Source organism: Lates calcarifer, linkage group LG18 (assembly GCF_001640805.2).
Source record: "Lates calcarifer isolate ASB-BC8 linkage group LG18, TLL_Latcal_v3, whole genome shotgun sequence".
Lineage (NCBI taxonomy): Eukaryota > Metazoa > Chordata > Actinopteri > Centropomidae > Lates > Lates calcarifer.
The window spans coordinates 7581631-7597844 of NC_066850.1; the positions used below are offsets into that span (position 1 = coordinate 7581631).

A 16214-nucleotide genomic window follows, 5' to 3' on the forward strand; every position below is an offset into this window, starting at 1 on the left:
ATGCATTATGATGCAAGGAGATGTTGATATGTCAGCTGATAATATAGCCTGGATGACAATGTTATCTCACCTGATATAAAAGTTGAGTAAAATTTGTTGGTGTGTAGATTTTTACTGCCTTTAAGGGTTTTTGTTTCAGTTGTACATTATGTTCCCCTTTGTCCCATCTGTTTCATGTTTAGGATAATATCTAGGCACAAAAACCCTCACCTGTGTACAGCACTAACTGAAACATTTGTTTTTTTTGCTATAGAGCTACTTTAACAACATCCTTTTTTTTTAGCATTTAGCATTGCAGCCAACTGTGGCTTCAGAAAACCAAACATCTCCTGATATCCTTTTATTTTTCACCTGCCCTTAAAATGTAGACAGCACCTCTAACTGAACAATTGACTATGACGCATCCATTCTGCCTTGACAGAAACTCCTCTCTTCCCCTGCTCATGTCACCATGTCCTCATCCCGTCCATCTCATGACGAGTCAATGTCGTTCCATGTCCTGGTTGGCGTCTCTTTCATGCCCCTGTAATAGGCCTGTCTCTGTTGTCTCTGTTTGACTTGTGTCAATGCCATAATGCTGTGATGCAGAGCCAGCTTCCCACATTATTTTTTTTATTTTTTTCCCTCCGTCACACTTGTCTGACACGGTTGACATGTAGCCCTTAAAGTGCAGATTGTGTGCACCGGTATGGCATGAAACCATGCCGTTAGCACTGTCTGCCTGTGTCTGGCCCTCAAAGTAGGCTTTCCCCATTGCATGCCTGTGGATATGTGCACACACACACATGCAACTAAGTGACAAAATTGTATCTTCAGGGTGGGTGTGTTGGAGTCTGTCCCTTGGAAGCACACAGTGTAGGGTTATTTGGGTTCCATCTCTGCTCCCTGTGTGTGTGTGTGTGTGTGTGTGTGTGTGTGTGTGTGTGTGTGTGTGTGTGTGTGTGTGTGTGTGTGTGTATGTGTGTGTGTGTGTGTGTTGTCCCAAACACCCACAGTGTGTTAATACTCCTCCTCTGGGGAGATCTACAGTGCTGCCTGATGTGATTCACGGCTGACTTGGGGTGACCTTGAGAACTGGGACAAACACACAGACACACACCAGTTAGAACACTCCCTACACTAATTATTACCGTAACTGGTGTTGCCTTTAGTTTGTCTCTGTACTCTTGGCATGTTTTTTTTTTTTTTTTTTTTACCTTATCCTGCTTATGTGCCCCTTCAGGTCAACGTGACAGTGGACTACATCAGAGCAGCTACTGGCCCAGGAGAAGGCACCCCTGCCTTCCCAGAACGCACCTGTGCTACAGTCACAATTGGCGGCATGTAAGTAATGAGATGGATCTTTGCTAATTAGGTTTGTTCTCCTGCTGTTGACATAATGTACCAGTTAAGACCAACTTGCTACATGAGTGAAACATGCCTTTTATTTCTGTATTTGCGATACACAATCTTCCAGTAGGAGTTTGTTACAAATAAGCAGCCCTTACTGAGAGATCACAGAGTATATAATTTGTTAGTGAAAGAACCTTCACTAACACATTTCATTTTATTACACTAGCTGTCTCCTTGTGTGAAATTTTAAAAGTTGGGTTCATCTGATGTAAGATGACACAGAGTAATTTTAAATGCTCAGAAGTTGTAATCTCCTCATGAATCACAAAGTAACCTGAAAATGCTCTGTTGTATTTTAATTTCCATGGGAAGGGTCGCCTCAGTGCAAGCAATTATTTTCTATCTACAAACACAGCTTTGAAGGAATGTGGTTTATTCATTTGAAACATGTCTTTTATACAGATATAAACGTTATTAAGCCATTCAGAGGTTCAAATTTAATCAATACGGCGCTTTAATGCCACATGAGTTGGAATCAGCCTTCAGAGGTCTGTATCTCCCTCAGAAAAAAGAAAAGAGTTGAAAGCTACACTTCTCTGGTTTTCTCCATCTGTGTCAGTCAAGGCACAAAGCACAGTCACATGTACACGTGATGTCTCTTCGTCATCAGAGCAGCAGTCTTGTATCTGATAGTTCATATGTACACAGAGGTCAAGACCCGGCCTCATGTGCAGCCCATTGCAACCCAGCTCCGATCCTCAGATAACAGTTGGCATGGCCCCTCGTGAATGCTGAGGTCAGGGGTGAGGCTGTTAGTGGGGTGGATGTTTTTGACCTTGTATGACCTTGTCTTATGTTGCATTGTATTATTCATAATTTTCCTCCTTGTGCTTTGAGATGTGGTGCTTTAGCTCTGCTTAAGGCTCTGTGTAAGACTTTGTGGGCACTTAAATTATAAAACCATGCTACAACAAAAGCTGTGTGGAGGTGATAAGGTGAAGGGGCTTGGAGCAGACAGGAAGTCCTATACTAAATTTGTCTAAATTTAAAGAAAAAAAAAAATACTTGGTGTCTGCTGTCTCTTTGTATTTTCTTTTCTTACCTTGCCCTCACTTGTCATCCAATTAACTATTGATGTAGGTGTAAGAAAAAGTCAATAAAAGATTTTATAAGCATAACAAGAACTGTTATATTGTGTCTGTTCCTGTACCATGTGCTTGTAACACAGGGACAGATGAATGCACTCGACACAGGCTTATTTCTGAAGAGTTCCTTCCCGTCCCTTCATTTCTTTCTCCTACACTTCAACTGGAACACTCTTGTCCAAGGGCTAGCCACTAAGTGCTGCATTAAGTATAACAATACTCCCCTCTTTCTGCCCTTCATACCCTCTTATGTACATCAGTAACACGGCGAGGAAGTGGTTAGTCAAGTGTGCAAAGTCAACATTTAAGTGACCTTTGTTCCTTCGCAAAGCCACCTTTGGGATTTGTCATGTCCTTATTTTCTTTTTGTTGAGCTAGCTCACTTAGAATTCTGTACGAGGTCAAAGGGTTTTGCTCGTTGTTGTTGTTGTTTTTTTTTTTTTTTTTTATTAAAGTAATCTCTCTCTTTCTCTTTCACCCCCTCTTTCTCCAGTAACATAGCAGAGGCTCTGGTCAGCAAAGGCCTTGCCACGGTCATCAGATACAGACAGGATGACGACCAGCGCTCCTCCCACTACGACGAGCTGCTTGCCGCAGAGGCACGGTGAGGAACACACACACACACACACACACACACACACACACGCATATGCATACATATGCACACACACTCTCTTTCGCCTCCATTTTACATGAACCTACGCAGCTACGCACTTGGCACAATGGCTCTCTCAAGCGCATGTTTGTTCGCGTAAAGGCACATTTTTGTTCACTTCAAATAAAAACACACGTGTGCACACACTGCCCTAATCTCTATTATCAAACCCTTTTATACAGACACACACTCAATCACTCTCTACCATCCACGAGTTGTGTGTGACCTTGACAAATTTTGCTCTTGGGAAGTGGAAAAGAATTCAATATGACCTTGAGGCTTTTTTTTCATATTGCTTTTACATTTGCTGTTCCATCCAACGTGAAATAGGTGGAGCAACTCTCTTGTTATTATTTTCAGAATTTATTTTAGCAGTGCCACAACCATAAGTCACATCCTATCATAGCTGTTGCTGCACTTTCCACAGGAAACATGTCATTGCTTTCACATATTTACTCATACATGTATTGCTGCCCCCCCCATACATGCTTGGCCACACATACACCTTCCCAAGTGCTGGATGCTAAATCAGAGGCTCTCTTTACACAGGCCCTATGAATATAATTATATGGAGGTGCAGTGGAGAGATTTAGTGTGGGCTTTATTACTCTGCCATAGATTAAGATCTGCTGGCTATAGGTAGAGCAGATGCAGCCACAGCCTCTTTTTATAAGACTAACTCTTTCTCTCCCCTTTCAGTGTCACTGCCCACCCGCCCTCTTTTTCTGCTCTCTCCCTCCTCCCGCTTTCTTTCTTCCTTTGCACATTTTGTCCTTATTTCTCCACCATAGCTGTTTTCAGTTTTGTCCTTCTTTGGCCTTGCTCTTCTGTGTCTTCCCTTCTCCCACCCCCCCCTCCTCTCTGTCCCTGGTGGGGTCTTATTAGAGTTGATGAGAGGTTTCTGTCTATAGCCTTGGTTTTATTTTTAGTTCCCTCTGCACGAGGCCAATGGCCCGCAGCCTTCAAGGAACCTCCTCCTGGCTATTAAATGCACATATATACATGCTTTCATAAATGTACACACTCTATCTTAGAGGCAATGGTGTGCATCCCAGTAACCCAGAGGTGGCATGATTCTACTCCTGCAACCGCAGCGGTCATCATCATCTCATTTGACCCTTGAGGCTTTTTAAGGCAGTGATCACCAGCAGTGGTCATCACTGCTAAACCCCTAGCTGGCTTTAAAGACGCAACCCATATCTCTCTGCTTCTCATCCCTCCAGTCTAACAATAATTTCTCCTCCAATGTAATTTCTCTACCACCATTTCCACTTTTCATCTCAGGCCTGTAGATTATCTGGGTGGAAAAAGATCCTCCCTCTAGCTCTTCCAGTTGAGCCATAATGGCAGTTCAGGGAAGAGAAACTGGTATAAATTTACATCCTACTTTCCACAGCCACAATAGCTCTTTCTTTGTATCTACAGCAGTTACTCAAAGAGCTCCCATTTCTCCAGGTCTGTTAAGCCTCCAGCCTTATGCTTTCTCAATGTATTATAATAGTGCTTGGGCTATGTTGGTGATGTGCACGTGTTTTTGTGCTTTGACTGACTGCAGGGCCATCAAAAACGGGAAAGGCCTGCACAGCAAGAAGGAGGTTCCTATCCACAGAGTGGCTGATATCTCTGGGGTAAGTATTTTTTTGCACATATATACACACACAATACGCCACATACAGGAGTAAAAGATTTTCCATGATGTGTATAATAGGATAAACATCTCCCAGTATGCACTGATAATAATTTAATATTTTCTGTGGATTCATTTACGCACAACCCCCATGACTCTCAAAGGTGCATCAGGCCCTCAATGCCCAAAAGCCACTGACTTGTTCTGTCACACAATAATTCTCAGAAGACAAACTCTGATCCTCCACTCACCCATCTCTGATTCTCACAGCCGGTTTCCTCATCTTAAAGAAACTAAGCGGCCTCTAAAAATAATCAGCACCATTAATAAAACCATCAGCGGTGCTTGGTCCTAGCTTGTTTACGTGTGCCCAGGGGCTTGATAGAGGCATCATTTGGCTAATGAAGCCTGATTGGGAGTGATCATCCAAATGAACATTAGTGTGGGGAACCCATAAAATCTGTGAGTAACGAGTAATGAGCGATTGGCTCTCATTCTTTTTAAGCGTGTGTTTTTGTTCATGCGACGGGAACGGGGAGCTGGTATTTAAATTTGATCACTATGATGTATTATCTTGACTGCACACGCCATGCTCACTCCCTCTTTCAAATTGTAATTTTGCTGTATTCATTTTTTTTATTTCTAAAGCGACATTTCCTTTTACCACCTTTTGTTTTTTCCCTGATTCTGACTGCAGATCTGTCTCTTGAGCTTCCCCTGTGTACCATGAGAGGTGTAGTCCTCTAGGGAGTCACAGTATACTTATACATCGAAGTGCAGTCTTTAGTAACTCACCATATGCTGCAATGTTGTTAGCTGTTTAAAGTTGTCAAACTGAGTGACTGCGTTAGATAAGCTCAAAAATGTGTTCTGATGGCACAGACAAGGACTTAAAAAGCTGACATCATCATAGTAATTGTTAGGCACTGTCCTTGCTTTTGGCTTATTTTTTAACATTTGTATTAGTCTCCCTCAGCCCGAGAGGGAGATGGAGGTCAGTGAGTTATTTAGGCTATTGTACCTGAGTGATATCAAATGTGGTAATGTCTTATGCAATTTTCCGCAGGTTAGATGTTTTAGTTTTTTTGCTCTGTATTTTTCAGCATTTTTTTTCTATTTCTCTCAATTTAAAAGTGCCAGTTTCTCAGTTTATTGCAACCTTTGCCTCTGTGAACTCCCTCTGTTGGAGTGGGGAGGGCAAGGACTGCATTATGTTTTCATCTGAGTCCATTCCAGCTTCTTTTTTTCCCCTCTGACTGTGAGGAGTTTCACTAGGAAGGCCTTACATGTAGAATTTACTACTTTACCCTCATTGACACAGAATACCTAAAGAGCCCTCAGGTACCCTCATGATCCCTCACCTATTTCCCACCCACAAACAAGTCAGAGGTCATGCCAATTTGGAGTGACCTCAGCTGGATCTATTACCCATCATATTATCACCCTCACACTTGGGTGTTTTTTTGAAATCGTCTAACAACTGGAAACTCTATTAAACCAGAAAAAAGTTATGTAACAGCTGTAACACTCTTTTATTCAGAATATTTCGAGTGCCTTTATGTATCTCTGTCCTTGTCGACTGGTCATCTCGTATAGATTTTGATAAGCCATTAAATGGTCCACTGTGAACGACTCAAAATTGAACTTGAGAAACATTAGCACCTCATTGTCTCTCTCACCTGAGCTCTCCTGTAGTACTTGTACTTGTAGCCTCTAGAGAGACATTTGGTTAAATTAATCAGGCTCTCTTTTTCTGTACTAGTCTTTTTTTTAAGCTCAGAGTGTTCCACCATATTTGGTGGTCATGAACATGCTCTGTACGTTGCTGTAAAAAAGTATCATCACCTTGCGTTTGAACAAGCCAAGTTATTAAATCTCTTTTAACACCAAGAGGGCTTTGGAGTCTGGGTAATAAGTCAGATGTTACTCTGCATAACTGCTCTCAGATGCTGTTCTACATTATCATCATTATAATGTCCCCATGTCTTATTGTGTCAGCAGGACAGATAATTTACTGGACCCTGTAAAAATAATTATAGTAGGGAATTGTTGTGCTGACTGAGTAACTCTCTGCTTTTTCATCGGGGGTTTTAGTGTGTTTTATACTTATAAACCCCCCACCCTACTTAACTAGCTAAATTGACCACATCCTATATGTAGCAATGACTTAGGAGTAGTTGCAGGGGGGAGGGGCTCAATAATGAATTCACTTTAATAACACAGAGGAAAAGCAATATATGCCACACCCTGCGTCCAACTGGAGATTTTACACGTCTAACTCATTAAAAAGTGTCCCAGTAACCTGGCAAAGGCTTTAGCGCTCTGTCCATTTTAACACGATTGTGCTGTGTCATGTGTTTGTGTGCGACATGCACATCAGCACTGTGGAGCCCCTCTAAGCTCTTCCTTATTAGCGCCACCCTGTCAGTGGTTCAGGTCAGTGCCATTATACGCAGCGCCAGCCCCCCCCTCCATTTCTTAACATTTCTGTCAGTTTCCAAAAGGACATGCAGGATTTGCAGCGCAGGTCAGGATCGTTGCCAGTCAGTGTGGCCGGTAGGCGTGTGTGTGTGTGTGTGTGTGTGCGCGCGCGCGCGCGCATGCACCAGTTGTTTGGCTAGGCTAATGTAATGAGCATTCTAATAAAAGGACAAAAATAGCAACATTGCCCCCCCCATACACATCCTTCCCCTCCCTCCTCTCTTTTCTATTCTCCTCTGTGATACACACCCACACACAAACTGCACACGTGCAGACGTGCATGGAAATACACACTCCTATACGTCAGCATCCTATCCCTCAGCTCGGTGGTAAAGGTTTACTGAAAGGGATTATGTACATTGAGTGGGATGCAGTCATAAATAGAGCAGAGATAGGTTTATAAACGTATAGTGTAGGAGATGAACAGAGGTGGTGGGAGGAGAGTGGATAAAGCGCTTGACTCACCTCATACCTCTAAAGGTTGCATAATGAGGTCCTCTCCTCTCTCATGTCTCTTCCTTTTTTCTGAACCAAGTTAGACTGCACAGCCCACACACTGCAGGTGCTGCAAATGTGTTTGTGTGAACGAGAAAGTGTTTGGTTGTGTTGTCTCCCACTCAAGGGACTATTTTGGACTTAAGTGGGTGGAGTTCAGGTGATGCATCTCATGGCTAAAGCACATACCCTTTACTCAGAACATCATGTCATGTGTTTGAGTCCCACTGGTGACGTGAGTTGTGCGATGCCTCCAGTCCATCGTTTCTGTTACAGCTTTATGTAATATGTGTTGACAGAAAATCTCATCTGGAACAAGTTCTGTCAATGTTTTTGTTATTTTTGGGTTTGTATATCCACTTACAGTAAAAAAAAAACAAAAAAAAACTCAGTTGTCAGTTCTGACTTTCCTTGTTTGAACTCTGTCCTTCCCTCCAAGCCTTTGCTCCTACTCCCATGTCCACACTGCCACACACACAGCACACTGCTCTGTGACTCACTGGTCTGTTGTGCCTACATGCTCATGCCTGGAGTAGGCACATATTAAATTATTTTTTTATCGTTTATGAACACCCCCCCACCCCCACCCCCACCCCTTGCCGCTGCATCACCAGCCCTGCTTGAATACACATGATTTAGCTCTGCTTGTAATTTTGGCCTGGGCACACCAGTAAGCTAGTGACTCACCCTTGCAGACAGAGATGGAGGGAGGAAGGGAGAGAATTATTTCTGATTGCATGAGGTTCCAGACGTGTCGCTGACGAGCGGAGCGGACTTCATTAGTCCAGACCAAGATTTAAAGATGTCTGGAAGAAGCCCACAGATTCTGTCATCAAAATAAACATATTCAGTCTTACTTGTCTGTTCTGGTTGCTTTTCATTTGGCTGAGTTTTTTGCGGATGCCGTATCCAGGTTGATTTTTGACACATTTTTTGTGACAAATGATTTCAGTGCTTTATTTTTTTCAGCTCTAATGGCACTCACTTGAAAAATCTCCTGGACAGGGGATTATCTAGGTGTCTTTGTCTGTCAAAACCAATTATACTGTATATTTTGACAAACGGCAGATCATTAGAAACTATATTTACTGTTTAACATCATCTCTCTCCCTCTTTCTTTGTCAATTAGGAGACACAGAAAGCCAAGCAGTTCCTGCCCTTCCTGCAGAGGGCTGGCCGGTCAGAAGCTGTGGTAGAATACGTCTTCAGCGGCTCCCGCCTCAAGCTCTACATGCCCAAAGAAACCTGCCTCATCACATTCCTCCTTGCCGGTGGGTAGAGCTCTTTTACTGTCCTGATGCGCAGGTCACGTAATTCAGAGTCCTCGAACTGACTCACTTCTGGGTCTGCTTTTGGACATTAGTCGCTGCTAAGGGAAAGTTCATTGGCATATCTTTTAGAAATGGACAAAGGATATTATTGCAGCTAGTATATACAGAATGTGCCCCGTCGCGACCGCTGCCTGCGTAAAGGTCAGAGTTTAAGCCCTCACCGCACCTCTCAGCAGCCAACCCTGACAGGGCAAGAGGAGTAGCTGGGTGTCTGTGCCAACCACTGCCGACTGTCTTTCAAAACACCAGGGTTGTCGTGAAGCATGTGTCCCCTTTGACCTCACCCCCCGGCTCTGCCAAGTTTGAAACACACTCCTGCTCTGGTCTCAATGAGTGGTCATCTTCATTAGAAACTGGACACCGTATCGAGGCAAAGGGAGGCTGAAACTTTAGTGGATTGGCAGGTTTTTAACGGTGTATGAACTTGACCATTTTTTTGAAAAATTGTTGAGGTGCTAAACCCACTTGTTCCAACCTTTTCCTATTCCTCTCTTACCCGAAGTATATGAGAAGGTCATATTGTGAAAACTTGATATCTTCTCAGAATGTAAATTTGTTCCCTTTGGCATTCAGCAAGAGTCAGTCAGCAGTTCTACCTACTCCTACCAAAGGTTGTCTGTGTTCTCCCTGATGGGAAATACAAGGGCACAGAGGACAGGTAATGATGGAAACAAATAGAGCTGCAACAATTAGTTCATTAGTAAATTGACAGAAATCAGTAGGCACCTTGGCACCCAATGGTCAAGTGAAACAAACAAGTTGATATTTCACAATTAATCAAGAATATTGTGGAATGATAGAAAAAAGTGATCCTTGGTTGCTGCTTAAAGTTTTCTAACCATTTTCAGCACGAGAATCCAGCAGTATGGAGTCTGGGGCAAGATGCAGATGGGATGAAATACACAGTGTTTGATAGCAGGTCCAGTCATTTATTTCCGCTCCTTGACTGTCTTGACAGTTTGCGCTAGTAATAAAAACACTGAGACTGTATCTTTGGCAGCCAACAATGATTTGCACTTCCTCTCAGATCATGGGAAATGGCGAGAATGCTTATCCCCTCCACAACCGCCGATACTCTTTGTTATTGTTGCAATAAAAATCTGTTTCAATCCGTTTCCATCTCAGCCAGACATTTGCCCCACCATACAGTTTCCCTCCATTTCCAGCTGGAAGAACACCATATATTTCTGACAAACACTCAGATTCAGTGTAATTACGTGTGGCTGAGTTGTTGATGCATTCATTAATTCTGTAATTTGCTTGTGATTGTTTTTGCTCTCCGCTGATGGTTTTCCTAATTACATTTTATTTTGTCCGCTCCCTGTGACTCCATGTATTGGCATAACCCCAGCCAATAAGCAATATGCATATAGAACCATATAAGCTTTTTGCAGCACTGGTTTGCATTTGACAATCCTCCCTTAATAAGAGTGTTCAGCAGAAACAAATGAAGATGATGTCTGGTATCTGTGAGCTGGTGTTTACATAGGTAACTTTTGGCATGATTTTATTCAATCAAAGGTTAATAGCAAATTGTAAGAAGAACATTAGTGCTGATAGCCCCTGTGTAGATCTGATTAAGGTTGTCCCCGGAAGAAAAGAATCATCTGCTGGAAATGAGACGACACGTATTGTCTTTAATACAAACATTAAGCTGCATTAGTGCTGATTGATGATCCTCCTTCCTACCTTGTGTATTTTTAAGTTCTATTCCAATTAGATTCCTCTGTATTACTTGAAGAGCTCCCTTGTTTGTGTGTCCCTGTAGGTGTGTATGTAAGTTTTTTTCTTGTTATCTCACTGTCAACTTTTTTTTCTTTCATCTTGTTTTCTTCCTTTCTGAGATTGGATAAAACCTAATGTCTGTTGGGTCAGGTCCTCAGTTTTTTTTGTACATATATGTTGTATGTATTTTCTTCGTGGTAACTGATGTCGAACCCTTAAACGTACATGAAATGAAGTCCTTGAGCACAAACGGCCTCTTATCTCTCTACCTGTAATCTCCATGCGCACCCTATCTCCTTCTACTTTCTCTTTCCTGTCAAAGCTATCTTCCCATGTTTTATTCACCCATCCGCACCATGGGCTGTGTTTGAAATGACACATGCATGATAAATTGGCTGCCTCAAGCCTCTTGTGTTTATCTGTGTATGAAACACAGCAGAGGTTCTTTGGACCTTTTCTTTTAAAACTATCGCATAATGTTGACAGATGATGAGGTGTGCTGAGAACAGATCTTAGTTATGCATGTTTTCGATTACTCACTACTTTGAAGTTTAACAGGCTAATTATCATAAAAGTTGCACTGTTGGTAGTGTTGTATCCTGCACAGTTAATCATGGAGGGATTGCAAATGCATTAAATAAATGTTTTATTTTGTATATAAAGAGGTTTTTGGGAAATGTACATCAACACTCACAATCTATTGGGCATTGCACATATAAACATACACATACATAAGGCATTCATTATTTAACAATAATGGTTTTACAAGTAAGTTTTAATCATAATCTGTCTGTTTTTACAAGCTTAAGTATCATCATTACTCATAGTCACTCCATTCATTTTGTATTAAAGGTTAAAAGATGTTTTTATAAGCTAATTTACTCAGAGTAAATACTGACTACATGCAGACAAATGGAGGATGTATTCAAAGGACGCTGCTGTTAAAACAAGTCTTGCATTAGTCATCCTTTTCATTAGCCATGTTTTCTTCATACTGTGTTCATCGCAGCCAGATTTTTATTCTTCAACCGTGTCGTGGGAGGCCATTGAAGAACAAACTGTTTACAGTAGTGCTGCAAATGAAATGATCCCAAGGCAGTAAGTGATGTAACACTGCAAGTCAAAATTATCATACCAATAACACAGCACAGGCATTTTTGAAACAGAACTGCTAGCCTGCTCAGCCCAGCAGCGTCTCTCTCCCTTGTTTTAGCCATATTATTTGTCCTGGTTTAGCACTGAACCCCACTCGTTGCAAGGACTTGTTTTTCCGGCGAGGCACCTCAAAGCCTCAGTATCTTCCTCACAGCAGTGTCCTTCCTTTTCCAGATTTTTCCTTGATGGATAAAGACAACACTTAAAGAAAAAGAGGGGAGGGGTGAGGAAACAAAGGGTAGCAAGAGAAGCCTGTGCTTCAAAGAGGGCCGGAGGTGTGCTTCAGGAATTGAAGGGAAGCTCCCTTTCCCCTCCTCTCACATCACCTTTCCTTTCTTCTCTTCTCACTTGCTGGCCTGTGCAGTGTCACTTGCATATGAAAGTTTGATAAAGGGTAAAGGAGTCATCCTGTTTTTGAAAGGAAAAGCAGGGTACTACGCAGGAAAGGGATTTGTGAGTGTTTTAGGGGGGTATAGAAGGATGATGACAGGAGGAGGTGAAGTAAGAGGTATAGAGGCAGAAAGGACAGAGGAAGGATAAAAAGAAGGGGGGTGCGCGATAAAAGAGAAGACAAAAAAGTACAACTGATGTGAAGTATGAGGGTATAAAGGCCCGTTGAAGCTAACGGAGACCAGGCAGTGAAAAGGCTGTAAAAGTTTACTAGCTTCAATAGCTTCCACAGAGTTTCAGATGGAGGCCACAGCAGGTGAAGTGTACTTTGAAAGTTACTCAGAAAGGTATGTTGAGCAGCAGTCTGTCAAAAAGATGAAACACCCATCACTCGGACACAAAGATTTACAGTGTCAGCAAGAAGCATTAGCCATCACACAGTGTGTGGCTTAGTGCCATTTGTCTGATTTTTGATATCTGAGTGTGTGTATGGCTGTGTTTGTGTGTGTGCGTGAGCATGTGTGTGTACACCTGTGTGCTGGTACACTTCCTGCAGTGTGTGAGTGCAGGAGATGGAAAGATGGTGGAGAAGTGGAGCAGAAAATTTGTAGACTTGTTCCCTAAAAATATGTCTGTGTGCAAAAAAAAAACAAACTTTAGCATAGTTGCAAGTCGGTCAGAAAAAAGTCCACAAATAAAATGTTGTTATGCTCTGCTGTGACCTCTACATATTGGTGTCCTTGTTGGGACTGCAGCACTACATTTCATTGAGATTCACACGTTTATTAGAAACCTGGGGCCGGGGATGTACGGAGGCCTTGAGATGCATTTTTAAAGCCTGGCTCATAATAAAGATGCCGGTGAGGGAGAAATAATAACTTTGCTTAATAACACTTTATTGGTGTTAAATTTACATCATAAGCTGTAATCTTAAACCTAAACATAGGCTATGAGCTGCATCAGCCTACAGACACATCAGTCATCCACCATAACCCACTGTGTGCTGCTGGGAGAGGGAAAAGTTCTCAACCCCTGGAAATATGCTCACGTCTAACCCTACAGCTAATATTTAACTTTGATAAATAACAAATTGAGTTTGCCGTGCATGAGAATTTATGCTGCTGTCTACTGAAGGTGGCCAAATATACACTATGTGCTTCAGGGAACTGGGGTCTGCAATTTTACCAAGCATTAGTAACTTATCACAGGTCTTTCATAAGACTTTTTCTTTATTTTTTGCTTTCTTTCCTTGATTTATAGGACTTGTCTTTTCACAACATTCCTCATTTTTGTTTTATTTTGGCAGATTGAAGATGTATGTAATGTATAATGTATGTAATGTTATATAAAATTTCCTTGACACTGATGTATGCTTTAGAGGGATGGGTGCAGCGTTGCCTAAGCCTTGTCTGGGGTAATGAAGCCGAACATTCCAGGGCCGTAGCGAGATGATGGTGTAGACACAGGCATGGATTGAGAGGATAAAAGAGAGAGGGATAGTCATACAACCCTAGGATTTTCCTTAACTGCACGCTCCTTTCGCCTGCCTACCGTTCACTACCCCACCCCCCATCACACACACTCTAACCTCTGTGCGATGCCCACCTGCATCTTTCACCCTCTGCTGAACTTCCTGCTTGGAATTGACTTGTAATGGTGGTGAAGGAAAAAAAAAAAACCAACCAAGTGTTAGACTTGAAATAACATACAAATGAGCACACTTACACACCTCCCCAGCTTTTAGGTCTTTGTTTGTTTCCCTGTCGCAGCGCTAATTATGCCCTGTCAACAGCCTGTCAAAAATCAAGAATTAGTAACTTAATAACATTAAAAAGATAGACACTAATGGCATTCATACTGAGCTGACTGCATCCTCCAGGCATCCATTTATACCTGCAGACATGCCAAAGGCAAAGCGTCTGGCAGGATAAGAACAAAAAGTCATAGGCTAATCAATGTGCTCATTATTAGCACCAGGATTTGAGACATGATGTATATTTGTATAAATTGCAGTGATGACACTAATTCGCAGCAGACGCACATTGCCACATTTCTCCCTCCAGACCCATTTCTACGAGATGAAGCTCATTATCTCGGCTTGGTTAGTGGAGGAAGAGAGGTCGACTCAATCCTGTTCTCGCTGTCGGGTCAACTGAAAACACATTCAATTACAAAAGTATGAAAAATATATTAGGAAAGAATCCGCTCGGCAGAAATGAATTCATATGAATTCATCCAGTTCGTCATGGTTTGTGAGAAGAATTACAGCTAGATTAGATTTGATGTATATCTGCGTGGTACTAATGGCTGTAAGTGTTAGACTACTCTTGAGTAGTATGGCAGTTAGATCATCAAACAACAGTTAAAGGAATAGTTTGACATTATGGGATGTGCACGTTTTTGCTTTCTTGCTGAGTTGAAAGAGAAAGTTGATACAAATCTTTTTAGGGTGAAGCCAGAGAATAAAAGCATGTGTGTGCATGCTTTAGCGAGTGAGGTGTGTGTTTGAGCTGAAATGGGCAGGGAATATTTCATCAGATCCAAAAATTACATTTTCTCCATGGGGTCTCACTGCCCGTCTCTGAGCCCTGAACCTTACAGCGGGGAGGAGGGAGGAAGCAAACCCGCAGCATCATTAAATGAAAGAGTTGATAGCTTGTCGTCTTTTCGGAGTTTGTGTTGCAAAATCTGGAGACAACATAAATTGATTCTATAATCTGTTTATTCACTTGTGCATTCACTTGTTCCAGCAAACAGTCATTGCTAACTCTGTTTTTAGTTCTGTCTCCAAAGCCTGATGCACACATTTTAAAATGAGAATTCTAATATCTGCGTCTTCCAAAGACCAAAATATGAATGATTGACACGTGGCCACACGCCTCAGGCCGGTGTGAGGAGCAGCGTGTGACGCTGTACGACAGTGTCCTGCGCGCGCTCGCTTATATGTGTGGTGCGATGTCAGGAGTGATCAGTGTATGTCTTGTTTCTCTCTGAGATCAGATAAGATGGATATCCTGTAGTTTGACCCAGATGTTTATCTTGGTGTCAGGCATGAGTTATGTATCACGGTGCAGGTTAAAATTGGCTGTGCTAAGTGACTCCCTGGCTTGGTTTAAATGCTGCAGGGAGGAGACTACAGTTAGTGTGTGTGTGTGTGTGTGTGTGTGTGTGTGTGTGTGTGTGTGTGTGTGTGCGCATCTGTGTGAGTTGCAGGGTACTGAGTGCAGTTAAGAAAGCTGTAAGTCATTTGAGGAGAGCATGCCAGTGTGCATTTGATTGCAGATGCACTCCTTTGCCTGTACTCAAAGGATTCTTACTTAGGATTATTACATTACTATTTGGCCTATTGTAGCCTCCTTTCTGAATTATAATCCTATTTATTTTTTTGTGTGTATTAAGGTTTTTTTGGGGTGATTTTGCCATCTTAAAGAGCTTAGTTTGGGCTGCATTTTCTTGCTCCTGTGTGCCTATAAACCCTTTGAGACATTGTACTGTATGTACTCTACAATTAAACTTCTTTGTGTATTACATTCTTAAGCAGTCCTTTCCCCGAATTATGCTTGAGAAAACCACAGTTCCAGCCCTTATCATAGCTGCGAACAACTCGAGCAGAAACTCAAATATCTCCCCCTCAGCAATTACTTCATACAGCGTTTTTTGCTAGCAGTGTGCTGTATTAACCCTTCTCGCTGCTTTTCCTCTCTATCGTGTTTTTCTTCTCCCTTTATTCTGCACTCCTCAGCTCTCTTCCTCTTTACTCTGGCACTGTTGTAGCCACAGTGTCCCACGTGGAAGCCCTGTCCTGGTCCACTTCTATAAATACTTTCAGATGATCTTGGCCATCAGTGTCTCCTCCTCCTCCTCCTCTCTGCTATTCA

At 42.2% G+C, this 16214-nt stretch overlaps 1 protein-coding gene across 1 annotated transcript in view; it reads left to right on the plus strand.

Moving 5' to 3' along the window:
• The window catches only part of snd1 (staphylococcal nuclease and tudor domain containing 1), a 164379-nt gene that overhangs the window by 34402 nt on the left and 113763 nt on the right, over positions 1–16214 (plus strand). The window contains 4 exon segments of the mRNA XM_018670981.2: positions 1223–1323; positions 2971–3081; positions 4688–4760; positions 8865–9006. Of these exon segments, the coding sequence (XP_018526497.1) occupies positions 1223–1323; positions 2971–3081; positions 4688–4760; positions 8865–9006 (427 nt within the window).